This window comes from Triticum urartu, chromosome 1, assembly GCF_003073215.2.
Source record: "Triticum urartu cultivar G1812 chromosome 1, Tu2.1, whole genome shotgun sequence".
Lineage (NCBI taxonomy): Eukaryota > Viridiplantae > Streptophyta > Magnoliopsida > Poales > Poaceae > Triticum > Triticum urartu.
Window position 1 is genome coordinate 377,202,398 of NC_053022.1, and position 15,292 is coordinate 377,217,689.

At 48.5% G+C, this 15,292-nt stretch overlaps 2 protein-coding genes across 4 annotated transcripts; one reads left to right on the forward strand and one right to left on the reverse strand.

Annotated features, from left to right (window-relative positions):
• Window positions 1-2,268: 2,268 nt before the first annotated feature.
• LOC125513550 (protein FAR1-RELATED SEQUENCE 5-like) lies at window positions 2,269-6,633 on the reverse strand. The gene is made up of 3 exons (XM_048678680.1): window positions 5,178-6,633; window positions 2,728-4,902; window positions 2,269-2,661 (listed from the first exon to the last, which is right to left on the reverse strand). The coding sequence occupies exons 2-3, from the start codon at window positions 4,060-4,062 to the stop codon at window positions 2,512-2,514; spliced, it is 1,485 nt and encodes a 494-aa protein (XP_048534637.1). The 5' UTR covers window positions 4,063-4,902; window positions 5,178-6,633; the 3' UTR covers window positions 2,269-2,511.
• Window positions 6,634-7,002: 369 nt separating this feature from the next.
• Window positions 7,003-8,889, forward strand: LOC125534170. Of its 3 annotated transcripts, none has more exons than XM_048697463.1 (2): window positions 7,003-7,401; window positions 8,447-8,889. In XM_048697463.1, the coding sequence occupies exons 1-2, from the start codon at window positions 7,188-7,190 to the stop codon at window positions 8,869-8,871; spliced, it is 639 nt and encodes a 212-aa protein (XP_048553420.1). In that variant the 5' UTR covers window positions 7,003-7,187; the 3' UTR covers window positions 8,872-8,889. The 3 variants fall into 3 exon arrangements, with proteins under 3 accessions (XP_048553420.1, XP_048553416.1, XP_048553411.1); XM_048697459.1 differs by having other exon boundaries at window positions 7,003-7,437; window positions 8,447-8,888; XM_048697454.1 differs by having other exon boundaries at window positions 7,501-8,805.
• The last annotated feature ends 6,403 nt before the right edge of the window (window positions 8,890-15,292 follow it).

The window sequence follows — 15,292 nt, forward strand, 5'->3', positions numbered from 1 at the left end:
AACCCGGCAGGTTGAAAGCCCCCAAACGACCTTGTCGATGATATCAACTATTGCACCATCTTGTAAGACGCCCATTTGTAAGCCGCCATTTTGTAAGCTGCCATCTTGTATGAAGAAAACGGGCAGAAGCCCCCAAATGACTTTATGATGATCCAATAAATTAGGGCACCCATGTTTGAACGGCGCCTCTCGGTGGCTCATCTTCTCGGGCAACTTTTAATCCTTCCATCAATAGTGTAGTAGTCACCGGGACCGGGTTAACTTCCTTGCAATGACCTAGGGTTTTTGTTGAAAACAACAATGTGTCGAGCCATATCTGTAGCCCTCGAGTCTTAAGTTGACTCGAAGAGGCAGCTTGAGAGTCTTCATAGTTGACTGTGTCTTAAGCGTATGTCCTTGGTGTTGACAACATCATGTAAATCCACCGAAGGTTAAGCTTGAGCGTGGCGGGTTAGAGATGATCATGTATGAATTGCTTCAATAACGGGTCGATGGTTTGTCCTGGCCGGTTGTTGAAGTTAACCAAACCGCAGTGGCAGCGACTTGTGCGCATGTCCGTTTGGGCAGCTCGTATAGACGAACAATGCACCGAAATGCTGATGTAGATTAGACTAGGGCGGCGTCTTGCGCGTGTCCGTTGGGCGGCTCGTATAGGCAAGCACTGCATCGATGTGTTGATGTCAACTGGATCACGGGCATGGCGGCTTGCGCGTGTCCGTTGGGCGGCTCGTACTGGTGTATGCAGCCCCTGGCTTGTTGATGTAGACGTAGAAGTCAGTCGCAACGTTTGAAGACGGCGCGGTCGCGAGAGACGGCCGCGGTGTTGTAAGCCGGTGCGGTCGTGAGAGACGGCCGTGGCATTGTAAGCCGGTGCGGTCGCGAGAGATGACCACGGCGTTGTAAGCCGGTGCAGGATTCCGTTGAGTAACGCGACACGGGTGACCACCTGTACCGAATGATGTTGGCATGCCTCCATCTCCATGGTGTAATGTCACTTTTGTAGTAAATGATTACCCTGCATATAAAAAATGCCATAGAGCAGAGTAGTTATGCTCGGAGTAATTAACGTGTACTAAGAAAATATATAGGTGAAATAACATCTGATTTTTTGCACGTATATAGGTGCGGCTATTAGCATGCAGTTGGCCCCACGTATGTGTACTTCATCCAATTCACGCAGATTGATCTCCGAATAAAGTTAATCCAATGTGGAGTACCGGCACTAGTCGCCTTAGGCTGTGTCCGGTTGACAGGGATTTGAAGGGGGTTTGGCAGGGATCAAAGTGGATTTAATTCCCTACAAGTCAAAATCATTCAAAATCCCTTTCAATCCTTTTGTGAAGGGATGTAACCGAACAAAGCCTTAGGGAAAAATGATCCCTCATATTCTGCAGTTGCAGCCGTGTAAGACGAGCAAAATGCATCTTCAGCTTGCAAACGGTGATCTGACTGCTTCTGGACGCCTCACCGTGCTCTCCCTTTTTTTTAAATGCTGACAACGGTTTGATCTGAACATCCCCGGCGGCTACTCTTTGTGGTGGTAACCGTGCATGTGCTTGCTTCCTCCAAAAACTGCCAACCATGTATGTATTAATGGTCTAGTTGATGCTTGATTTGTTCCTCGCTCCACGTGAACAATACTCTACTGATCAACAATAGCAGCAGCTTAGCAGATTTCTATATGGACTGGGATCAGGTGACATGCCTCTTGGCAGTCACCGCGTAACATGCGCCCTCCCATCCATCGTTGGTTCCCCATCCAACGCCACTGATTGATCCAAGTGCAAAACGATTCAGACTTGAGCTTTTTTCAGACAGTCGACAGTAGCAAGCGTCTCACAACAGCGATCATTTTGCTAGTCCAGAAACTACAGCTTTATATGTTGTACCAATTTGTATACATTAAAATCAAGACCTGGCAACGATCAAGCATGCATCAACCAATTTATCAACACATCCAGCCACCATCCTCACATTAGAAAACTGAAAAAAAAAATCCATACTTACACATCTTTAGACAGCCGACAGTGTAAACAACATCAGTCAGTTTCTATCAAGCACACATCAACCAATTCATGAACCCATCCAGCCATCATCCACACATTAGAAAACTGAAAAAAAATTCCAAACTTACTATTCTTTAGACAGCCAACGGTAAAGCAAACATCAGTCAGTTTTGATGCAATTAGAGATGAAAAACAACAGCAACTATTTAAGGTTAAAAAGAGGTATTGTACATGATCGAGTCAATAAATTCAACAATTAGCATTGAAAGAAACAGCAGCCATCATTCTTGCTCAAGATCAACACTAGTATTGCTGGACCAAATTACATGCTGCCACTAGCAGTACTCAACATGTAAATTCTGCAGCAACAAGTCTTGCTAGTGAAACAATCATCGGAGTACACAAAATAGGCCGTTTTACTTGTACACTTAGGCCACAAAAGACTATAGTTAGCCCCAACTATAGTTAACTCTGTCCAAAATACTATCTAGAAGACTTGCACATGCTAAAACAAATGATGAACATCACAAGGTGGAGTTGTCAAGAGTTGGGTGAAACTGAAGATTGCATTGCACTCTTGAAACTCCAAGTTTGCTCCTTTGTTCTTGTCATCCTTCTCCACTTCCACTTGAGGCTTCCCCTTCTTTTGTTGCTTCTAGTGAAAATTAAAGTAACTAGTTTAGAATTGAACAATGAACAAATCATGTAAATAACAACATACCTTTGCTCCTTTTTTTGTTGGTGCGGTAGTTTTAGTTGACTTGCGCTTCCCCTTGAGTAACTTCTCAAGCCAACCTTTCTTTCTCCTTAAATTTCTTGATTGAACCTCTTTTTTCTTTAGTTGTGCGGAACAAAGAAACTCATTTGTTTGCTGGACATTTGGTTCAACATTTTCCTTGTCTTTACATGGTTCATTCATAGCACTAGTAGTTGCGTTGAGTTTATCCTCTATTTGTGGAGCAACGGAATCATGTGCATTCTCCAATAGCACACAACATTCTAAATAGTTGGCTGCTTTATGTGCCAAATTGTGAAATTTATGAGACAAATCCTGGTACCGAAGTTGAGCTTCTAGTTTTGGATTTTCTACAACATTCCTTCCTTGCCTATCTTGTATACTTCCATTGCGTGCTTCTCTAGTCAATCTCTTTAAGACATAATGTGTTGGCATTGTCTTTATATTCAGCAAATCAAGAACTTTGAGACCATGTCCACACAATACTCCTGCCCTATTGAACATTCCACAACTACATGAAATGGTTTGGGTCAAAGGATCACCTATCACTATGCGCTCCTCCTCGAACTGTAAATCACCATGCAAACTCCCAATAGCAACACCAAATTTGTTATTTCCATCCAATACTCTACAACATGCAGCCATGGATCTTTCATACTCACCTTGGAAAGCTTCAAAAATAATTCGAGTATACACTTTGCTTGCTTGCACCAACATAGGTGTGAACATTTTGATTCTTGGTAATTTTTTCCTTGCCTCAAATTCAGATTCCAATTCCTTTCTTCTTTTCACTTCCATCGTCCTCTCAAAGTGCATCAAGAATCGAACAATATGAAAATCTGATTTCAAATGATTCTTCAATGCATTGTTGAAGCTCTCACTTAGTTGTGTACTCCTCACTCCCAAACTGAAGACATCTCTCATATAACATTCAGCCCATTTTTCCTTCACCTTGTAGATACTATCTAACCAAGTTTGCTTATGCACCTTTTGTCTCATATTATCAAACGCTTCTTCAAATTCTGCCTTGTCCTCATAGCCATACATACATGCACCAAAATCAGTGAGAATGTGAGTCTCCTTTTCTTCATCTTCCACTTCATCTTCCTCTTCGTCCTTCACTGAAGATAAATGTTTGACAGCATTTTGCATTATGTGGAAGGTGCACAATCCATGATATGATTGCGTGAAGACATGCTCTATAGCTTTTCCCATTGCTATATCTTGATCCGTATAAATAGTTCTAGGTTGTCTTCCATTATGTGCTGCTAGAAAACTCTCGAAGAGCCATATAAACGAGTCTCGTGTTTCATCAAACATCTAGGCAGCACCAAAAATGGTGGTTTCTCTAAACTGATTGAGCCCAAGAAAAATACCAAATGGCCTATACTCTTTATTTGTGCCAAATGTGGTGTCAAATGTGACATCACCAAAGTGTGCATAATCAAGTAACATTTTAGCATCAACCCAGAATATGTTGGCAATATTCTCCTCACAATCGAGCTGCAACGCATATTGAAATGATGGATTCTCAGCAACTTTGTCGCGAAAATACTTCAACATACTCCCAGCCTGTCCAAAAGCCAATTCTCTCTGTCTCTTGCTTCGCAAATGATTCTTTTGGTCCCGGCAAGTATAGCCAAGGTTAAGCGGCCCACCAACTTTACGACAAGCAAACTCATGTGCGGGTTTTGGCATAATTCCAGAATCATCAGCGGTTTCTATCTCGAAAGCTTGCAGTTCTGAAATCTTTCTTTGTGAAACCAACAAGTGGCGGGTTTGTGGCAATTGGAGGTAGTGGTTGTGTTCCAACACAACTTCAGTAATTTCATAATTTTCTGTCGCTCGATCCAATGTAATAACCATCCGAACTAGACAATCAGTTCTTGTTTCAGCTCTAAAACGCTTTGGCTCACGTTCGGTTTGACATTTCCTTCTAAGACCCTCATTGGAACAAACAAATCTGCATGAAGTCACCTTTCCATCAAATTTGCTTTTGTTGGTGCATCTTTTCCTCACATCGAAGCCTATGTGACCCCCATATTCTACCCAAAACATCCAAGCCTCATTTGAATCTTTGAATCTCATACCAACTTGAGGTATCCTCTTGTCAATTTGTGCCATTGCACAACACTTTCACAATTGCATAATACCCAAATTCTGCCAAAATTCAAAACGACATGTATATCAGAGAAAAAACAAGCACGGATGTGCAGCAATGATTAAGAAAATTGAATGATGTGCACCAAGTACAATGACATCACTTCAACATCAGGGACTTGTTCTAACAATTGTCTTCATTCAAAAGATATAAACAGGATGATGATTTTCTACAGATTACTCCTCAAGCAACACACATTGTTCTGTTAAATTTTGTCCTAAATATCCTCAGACAGAAACATATACGAAACAAAGGAGGGGTTGTGCCTTAGTACCTCTGAACCTCCTGTAGGTTGCTCCTGTTGAGGTGGAGAAGCTCCACAATCTAGAGCAGAGAAGCACCCAAATCGGCGGAATCGGAGAGGTCCGACGTGTCGGCGTAGCACCTCCGCGACGGCTCAATCACTACCCCCTCGAGCACCTCCGTGGAAGCTCAGCCCTGGCGCCTCTCGAGCACCTCCGCAACGGCTCAACCCCGGCCCCCCCTCGAGCACCTCCGCGGCGGCTCAGCCCCGGCCCCCCTCGAGCACCTCCGCGGCGTGAAGCTCAGCCACAGCCCCTCCTCGAGCACCTCCGCGGCGGCTCGGCCCCGGCTCCCTCACTCACCTCGGCGGCGGCGATGCCCCGGCCCCGTCGCCATCCGTGCGGTGCCCCTCCACCCCAACCCCTCGTCCACTTCCTTGCGGCGACCTGGTGGTGGATCTTGTGGCCTTGTGGCGGACGACGGCGGCGATGTAGCCGGTTCCCTCAGCGGCGGTGCGGCGCCGATTCCATCTGCTCTGCAGCGGGCGCGGGAAAGAACTGAGGAGCCCGCCTATTCCTCTTTTTCACCCGCATCGTCTCGTCTCCATGCCAAAACTGCTAGCTGTTGCCTTCTTTTACTTTGTTCGCTGATAACCGTTGGATGAAAAAATAGCGGTGGATGGGAGGGCGCATGTTACGCGGTGACTGCCAAGAGGCATGTCACCTGATCCCAGTCCGGAGTTGCCTTGGTACTTGATTCCCTTGTGAGCAGCAGCTAATATAGACACTGCGTACGGAGCAGCAGTTGCAACGCGACAGGACAGCAAGGAAGGCTGTATGAAGGCGGTGGCGGCCGTTGACCACCGCGGCGGAAACGGCGACTCGAGGCCGAGGCGACTCGGAAACAGAAGCGTGGCCAGGTTAGAGCCGGAGGTGTGCGGAGAGGCCCCTCAGCGGCGAGCTGAAGCGCGCGAGTGGATAAGGGCGGGCGGCTCAGCGACGGCCGGCGGATTCAAGGCTGCGGCGGCGACTTGAAGCTGGCCGACCGCAGCGGCAGCTTAGCACACCGGCGAGAGCGGCTCGGAGGCCGCGACAGTTGTGGCGGCTCACAAGCCGGCCACAGCAGAAGCAGACTGGTGAGACGGCGGTAGGGGCGGCTCGGCGCGGGTGCCGGCAGGTGCTGCAGGGGGAATGGGGGATGGCCGTGCACAGGAGCAAGGCGGAAACGGCCTGCGCGGACCCAGCAACACCCGGCAGCCGTGACGGCTCAATTTGAAGGCGGTTTGGCTTGGGACGGCCCCAGGCGGCGCCGTAGGAGGGGCAGGTTAAGGCCGAGGCTGTTTCGGCGAGCGACCTCGGCGGGTCCGAGGCAGAGACCGGGTCTCGCTTCCTTTTGCTCTTTCCTTGAGTACACTTTCCATCTCAAGTACTCCCTCTATTCCATTATATAAAAACGTTTTTTATATTAATATAGTGTCAAAAATGCTTTTATATTATAAGACAAAGAAAGTAGTTTTTTGACTTACGAGCTGCTATAGTTGAAGCCGTATCTGATTAGTACTCCTTTGCTTAGCAGAGGCAGCTGCCACCATGGCGGAGGCATCCGGTTCAATTCCAAACAGTGTTTGATCCATAGTTGACTTGATGGTGGCTTGGCCTGATGCAATTTGCGTATGTAGAGAATGATTTGATGTATCGGTATGTTATTGATCATGCACTAGGGGCGTGCGCGCACATACATACATAACACACACATATATATATAACACTTTCGCCTTATTCTAATAACACCCAACCCGCCCCGAACCTAACATTAAAAACAACCGCCCGCCCTCCCTAAGAAAGAAAAAACACCCCACCCCCGCGGCGCCCGCCGACCACCACCTCGCGACGCGCCGTCCGGCCGGCCAACCACCACCTCCGAACGCGCCGCCCGGCCGGCTACCCACCCCCCCACCCCACCGCCTCCCTTCACCACCTTCCTCCTAGCCCCCCTCGCCTTCATCCTCGTCCGGCGGCCCGACTTCCGCCGGATCCGCGCCATGGCCGCCGCCCGGGAGCTGCGACGGCCCGGATCCGACTTGCCTCCTCCACAGCGGGCAGCCACATCCTTCCACAACCTTCTTCCTAGCCAGCGGCATCCTCCCTCGTCGTCGGCCACGGTGCCGCAACCACTGGCTTTTGCTGCTGTGCATGATTTGTTTGCCCCCGGCGAGCATGCTGCAGAATCGGCGACGATGGCTGGATGCAGTTCAGGTGAGGCAGCAGCTCGCGCCATGCATTTACAAGAGGGTGAGTTTGCATCTCAAGCCGTGCAGTTCATGGCAGTGTGCTGTTTCCGTGTGCTTTTCGTAGTTTCAGTCGATCTGCGGCACCACGTCGTCACCTCGTGGAGTGCCCCACCTGCAGCTCTCCCCTCTACTCCACGCAGTTCGCCGACGGTGGGGAGACGAGTGGACTGCATCCGATCCACAATGCACTGCAACACTCGGACGACTGCGCCGCATGAAGATCATGGGCGAACTGCTCTTCCTAGGTGTCCTCTGGAAGCAACCGGTAGCCATGTCCCTTTGAATGAGGAGCAGTTGTTGCCATCACCGGATCCGCCCCTACCTTGCCATTTCCTCCTCTCAATCTTGAAAACTAGGGATCAATGGCACTCAGGCAGCAACATATTTTCGTCCCTCGCCTGCTCATCTTCGGGAATGGGACAGGGGAAACGCTGTCGTGCGGTGCTGGAGCTCCAACTTTCGTTTTCCTTCGGGAAAGGGCATAGGGCAGAGTCCACCACCTCACCTCCTCTCCCTGGCGGCGTGAAGTTTGGTTGTTGCAGTACACCAGGCGTGCGCGTGCAGTGAGCAAGCCGACGGCATGCAGTGCGCAAAGCGACAGCCTAAAGTTTGGTTGTGGCACGCACTTGCAGTACACCAAGCGTGCGCGTGCAGTGCGCAAGCCGATGACGTGAAATTTGGTTGAGGCGTCCCTCTCGTCGTCGTCTCTAGGGATCCAGCGCCATCGGGGTCGTCTCTCATTCCGTCGGCAAGAGGGTCCGTGGTGTGATCTAGTTCAGTCCGGTGGTGCTGCGTGTGTAGTGCTCTTGCTGGGCGTGTAGTGCAAATGGTCCCACTGGATCGTGAGGTTGGTAAGGTGTGGGCAACTACCACTGTAGTCAGACTGTCAGATCATCGTTCCTATGTGGGTGCTTTTTTTTCTCTTTGATACACTCTGTAGTTTGTTTATTTGTCGATGTGTGTTTCAATTCTTCAACGACATCTTTCCTGTGGTTTACTTGCCGGAGCAGAGATGGACGCTGACGCCAACAACTTCAGTGGCAGCAACATGGAAGTCGTTGCGGCGCTTCTGCCCCTGGATGTCAGTCATGCATTTCAGCAGCGTGCGCGTGGCGGTGAAAGTCCCTCGCGGTCTGCGGCGTCTACGCGTGCAGTCCGGCAGGGTAGCGCATGCAGTGCTCGAAACCTCGGCCTCAAATGTAATTTTCTTTTTGTTTGCACATGGATGTTCCTCCTATTTCCAGGCCGCATCTATCGTCCAGACCCCCTTTCTTGTATGTGTAATGTGCAGTTTGATTCGGGCACGACTGCGGTTCAGTTATTTGCAGAAAAAAAAGAAAAAGGTAAAAAAAACTTGTTGAAAAATCAATGCAGTCCACTATGTGAAGCAAGTGGTTCTCTTTGTAAAAGACAAAATGACGGGGTTAACTCCTAGCACGCGTGGTTCTTGATGTTTAGTTTGTTCATTGCAGGATATGACTAGCAACAAAAACATGTTCATTACCTTTGGATACTTGTTGTGCAGAACGCCACGACAGAAAATAAATCTAGTAAAAAAAGAGTAGTTCTCCCGACAACCATCCAAGACACGAAAAATGTTTGGACAATGACAAAAAAGGTAACGTGTTTCACTTTTGAGAGTGATGTTGTTCACTTGTGCCCAAAAATGAAAGTGCTAAAAATTTAGCGCAACAACAAAGATAGTACCGAGGTTCACTTCGATATATGTCGTGGTTTACTTGCCTCCTCTCTGCGGTCCACTCTTGTTCACAATTTTTTTGAAAGAAAAGACAACAAAAAATCGTCTGAGAAAAATTTACGTCCGACAAAAGAAATTATGCAGCTCGCTTGCCCGTCCGATGTAGTGCAGTTTTCATTCTGGAGCAGTGCGGTCGGCCATATGATGTTGTTCATCCCGTAAGTGCAAAAAATTGTTACGGAAGGGAAAAAAGTAATGTGGTTCACTTCTTGATAGTGTTGTGGTTCATTTACACCCGATGTGAAGTGCACTCTACTTTCTCGTCCTTGAAAAAATTATGTTTGAATAAAAGAAACCATGCAGTTCTCTTACCCGTCTGATGCAGTGCATTTTTTCATCCGATGCAGTGCGGTTTTCAGTTGGATGAAGTACCCACGTGGATTTGGGTGTCGCGAAAAACAGAGTCTTTGCATTTCGTTAAAATCAAAATTGCTCTTAAATCGTAAGGAACTAGAGAAAGTGTTCTACATGAAAAAGTTGCGCCTCGTTGATATCTTTCGAACGGCGTATCGTTTGAATCATTTTGACGAGCGGTTTGTTAAAATTTCATGAAAAATGGCCGCTGCCTTTCGTCGTCAGCCGCACGATTTTCAAAATTAACTAAAAATCGTAAGGAATCTCAAAACCATTTCAACATATGAAAGTTGCGCCTCGTTCGTAGCTTTTCAACGATATATTACACGCCTTGTTTCGACAAACGGTTAGAAAACTGGAGCGAAAACAGTACCAAAAATTTGAATTTTTTTTGAAAAACAGAATTCCGCGATTTAGTAAATTTGAAACTGCTCTTAAACCGTAACGAATTAGAGAAAATAATATATATGAAAAAGAAGCGCCTCGACGAAATCTATCCAACGGTGTATCGCTTGCTTCATTTCGACGAGCGGTTTAGAAAAAAACGCGAAAAAACGCTCGCTGCCACTCGTTATGGGCCGCACCATTTTCAAAACTGCTCTTAAACCATGAGAAATCTCGAAAAGTGTTCAACATGGCGAAGTTGCGCCTAATCCATAGCTTTCCAACGGTATATCATACGTCTCATTCCGATAAACGGTTAAAAACTAGAGCAAAAACAGTACCGAAAAAACACCGCGTACAATTTTTTACGACACGAAGTTCACTAGCCTCTGTAATGCAGTGCTCTAGCTAAAGAAAGTGCAGTGCCCTCGCGTTGAGCATGCAGTGCGGAAGTGTTATCAGAATAGTTATTCTGATAATATTATCAGAATAGACCGGTTGTATATATATATATATATATATAGGTATAAAGGGTGCGAACGGTATCTTGTCTCCTAAGATACACATACATATAGAGGGAGACAGACACTACAAGTACTGCATGCGAAACCCAGACCTACGTACATGTACACATGTTCAACACCCCCCTGCAGTCGAAGTGTCGTCATCGGTGATGCAGAGACTGGACCGAAAGCCCTCGAATGTCGAGGTGGGTAGTCCCTTCGTCATAACATCAGTGAACTGCTGATCGGTGGGCACATGTAGAACTCGAACACAACCAAGTGCGACGTGCTCCCTGACGAAGTGAATGTCGAGCTCAATATGCTTCGTCCGTCAGTGATGGACATGGTTGGCCACGAGGTATAACGCGGAGACGTTCTCACAGTAGACAAGCGTAGCCTTGGTAACCTCACATAGCAACTCCTGAAGTAGCCGTCGTAGCCAAGAGCACCCCGCGACGGTGTTGGCCACTGCCATGCACTCAGCCTCGGGGCTTGATCGTGAGACCGTGGGTTGTCGTTTAGACGACCACGAAATCAAAGAGGGCCCGAGGTAAACGTAGTAGCCGAAAGTGGAGCGTCGAGTGTCCGGACACCCAGTCTAGTCGGCGTCGGAGTAGGCGACAAGGCTGGTGTCAGGTGATGCCGTCAGGGTGAGACCCATAGCTGTGGTGCCACGTATGTACCGAAGAATATGTTTCACCAGAGCCCAATGAGTATCACGAAGAGCATGCATATGAAGGCACACCTGCTGGACAGTGAATATCCGGACGCGTCAGCATGAGGTACTGAAGAGCACCGACGATTGAGCGGTAGAAGGAAGCATCAGAGGCCGGAGAACCCTCGACGGTGGACACCTTAGCCTTCGTGTCGACAGGCATAGGAGCAGGCTTGCAGTTAAGCATGCCCACTCGCTCTAGAAGCTCGTAGGCGTACTTCTGCTGGTGCAGGAAGAAGCCAGTGGCCCGGCGCACAACCTCGATGCCGAGGAAGTAGTGGAGAGCCCCCAAGTCCTTGAGGGCGAACTCGGTGCCGAGGCGAGCTGTGATCTGCTGAAGGAGCGCTCGCGAGGATGCAGTCAAGATGATGACGTCGACGTACAGGAGGAGGTACGCGGTGGCGGTGCCCTAGTGATAAACAAACAGGGAGGCATTAGACTGTCTGGACCGGAACCCTTGCTGCTGAAGGAAGGCCGCGATCCGCTGGTACCAGGCCCGAGGCGCCTGCTTCAACCCGTAGAGAGAACGGGAGAGCAAGCACACGTGGTCCGGATAGTCGGTGTTGATGAAACCAATACGCTGCTGAGAAAACACCTGCTCGTCGAGATGGCCATGCAAGAAAGCATTGGACACATCGAGCTGGTGAACTGGTCAGGTGCGAGAAACAACAAGCTGGAGGACAGCGCGAATCGTGCCCGGTTTGACAGCCGGGGTGAAGGTGTCGGTGAAGTCCACGCCGACACGCTGGCGGAAGCCGCGCACCACCCAACGCACCTTGTAGCGCTCGAGAGAGCTGTCGGGGCGAGTCTTGTGGCGGAAGACCCACTTGCCAGTGATGACATTGGCACGTGGAGGCTGCGGGACAAGCTGCCACGTACGGTTGCGCTGCAAGGCGTCAAACTCCTCATGCATCGCAGCTAGCCAGTTCGGATCCCGAAGGACTGCGTGAGCGGAGGTGGGGAGCTGCAACGTCTTGAGCTTGCGTTGGTTTTCCCCGAAGAGGAAGGGATGATGCAGCAGAGTAGCGTAAGTATTTCCCTCAGTTTTTGAGAACCAAGGTATCAATCCAGTAGGAGGCCACTCTCAAGTCCCTCGTACCTGCACAAAACGATAGCTACTCGCAACCAACGCGATTAGGGGTTGTCAAGCTCTTCACGGTCACTTACGAGAGTGAGATCTGATATATAGAATATTTTTGGTATTTTTGGTATAAAGATGCAAAGTAAAAAGTAAAGGCAAAGTAAATAGCAAAGCAATATTAAAGTGATGGAGATTGATATGATGAGAATAGACCCGGGGGCCATAGGTTTCACTAGTGGCATCTCTCAAGAGAATAAGTATTCTATGGTGGGTGAACAAATTACTGTTGAGCAATTGATAGAATTGAGCATAATTATGAGAATATCTAGGCATGATCATGTATATAGGCATCACGTCCGTGACAAGTAGAACGAAACGATTCTGCATCTACTACTATTACTCCACTCATCGACCGCTATCCAGCATGCATCTAGAGTATTAAGTTAAAAACAGAGTAACGCCTTAAGCAAGATGACATGATGTAGAGAGATAATTTCATGCAATATGAAATAAACCCCATCTTGTTATCCTCAATGGCAACGATACAATACGTGCCTTGCTGCCACTTCTGTCACTGGGTAAGTGTTGGGGAACGTAGCAAAATTTTAAAATTTTCTACGCATCACCAAGATCAATCTATGGAGTCATCTAGCAACGAGGGAGAGGGGAGTGCATCTACATACCCTTGTAGATTGCGCGCGGAAGCGTTCAAGAGAACGGGGTTGATGGAGTCGTACTTGTCGTGATCCAAATCACCGATGACCTAGTGCCGAACGGACGGCACCTCTGCGTTCAACACATGTACGGTTGGGAAGACGTCTCCTCCAACTTGATCCAGCAAGGGGGAAGGAGAGGTTGATGAAGATCCAGCAGCACGACGGCGTGGTGGTGGAAGCAACAGTGATCTCGGCAGGGCTTCGCCAAGCTCAGGGAGAGGGAGGAGTGTCACGGGAGGGAGAGGAAGGCGCCAGGGGCTAGGGTGCGGCTGCCCTCCCTCCCCCCACTATATATAGGGTCCCTAGGGGGGGAGGCGCCGGCCCTAGGAGATCCAATCTCCAAGGGGGAGGGGGGCGGCGGCCAAGGGGGTGGCTTGCCCCCCAAGCCAAGTGGGCCCCCCCACCCCTAGGGTTTCCAACCCTAGGCATAGGGGAAGGCCCAAGGGGGGCGCACCAGCCCACTAGGGGCTGGTTCCCCTCCCACTTCAGCCGATGGTGCCCTCCAAGATAGGTGGCCCCACCCGGTGGACCCCCGGGACCCTTCCGGTGGTCCCGGTACAATACCGATTACCCCCGAAACTTTCCCGATGGCCGAAAGTTGACTTCATATATATAAATATTCACCTCCGGACCATTCCGGAAGTCCTCGTGACGTCCGGTATCTCCTCCGGGACTCCGAACAACTTTCGGGTCACCGTATACTAATATCTCAACAACCCTAGCGTCACCGAACCTTAAGTGTGTAGACCCTACGGGTTCGGGAGACACGCAGACATGACCGAGATGATTCTCCGGTCAATAACCAACAGCGGGGTCTGGATACCCATGTTGGCTCCCACATGATCCTCGATGATCTCATCGGATGAACCACGATGTCGAGGATTCAATCAATCCGTATACAATTCCCTTTGTCAATCGGTACGTTACTTGCCCGAGACTCGATCATCGGTATCCCAATACCTCATTCAATCTCGTTACCGGCAAGTCACTTTACTCGTACCGTAATGCATGATCCCGTGATCAACCACTTGGTCACATTGAGCTCATTATGATGATACATTACCTAGTGGGCCCAGAGATACCTCTCCGTCATACGGAGTGACAAATCCCAGTCTCGATTCGTGCCAACCCAACAGACACTTTCGAAGATACCTATAGTGTACCTTTATAGTCACCCAGTTACGTTGTGACGTTTGGCACACCCAAAGCACTCCTACGGTATCCAGGAGTTGCACAATCTCATGGTCTAAGGAAATGATACTTGACATTCGGAAAAGCTATAGCAAACGAACTACATGATCTTTGAGCTATGCTTAGGATTGGGTCTTGTCCATCACATCATTCTCCTAATGATGTGATCCCGTTATCAATGACATCCAATGTCCATAGTCAGGAAACCATGACTATCTTTTGATCAACGAGCTAGTCAACTAGAGGCTCACTAGGGACGTGTTGTGGTCTATGTATTCACACATGTATTATGATTTCCGGATAACACAATTATAGCATGAACAATAGACAATTAGCATGAACAAAGAAATATAATAATAAACCATTTTATTATTGCCTCTAGGGCATATTTCCAACAGTCTCCCACTTGCACTAGAGTCAATGGTCTAGTTACATTGTGATGAATCGAACACCCATGCAGTTCTGGTGTTGATCATGTTTTGCTCTAGGGAGAGGTTTAGTCAACGGATCTGCCACATTCAGGTCCGTATGTACTTTACAAATATCTATGTCTCCATTTTGAACACTTTCACGAATGGAGTTGAAGCGACGCTTGATATGCCTGGTCTTCCTGTGAAACCTGGGCTCCTTGGCAAGGGCAATAGCTCCAGTGTTGTCACAGAAGAGAGTCATCGGGCCCGACGCATTGGGTATGACTCCTAGGTCGGTTATGAACTCCTTCACCCAGATTGCCTCTTGTGCTGCCTCCGAGGCTGCCATGTACTCCTCTTCACATGTAGATCCCGCCACAACGCTTTGCTTGCAACTGCACCAGCTTACTGCCCCACCATTCAAAATATACACGTATCCGGTTTGTGACTTAGAGTCATCCAGATCCATGTCGAAGCTAGCATCGACGTAACCCTTTACGACGAGCTCTTCATCACCTCCATAAACGAGAAACATATCCTTAGTCCTCTTCAGGTACTTCAGGATATTCTTGACCGCTGTCCAGTGTTCCATGCCGGGATTACTTTGGTACCTTCCTACCAAACTTACAGCAAGGTTTACATCAGGTCTGGTACACAACATAGCATACATGATAGACCCTATGGTCGAGGCATAGGGGACGACACTCATATTTTCTCTATCTTCTACCGTGGTCGGGCATCGA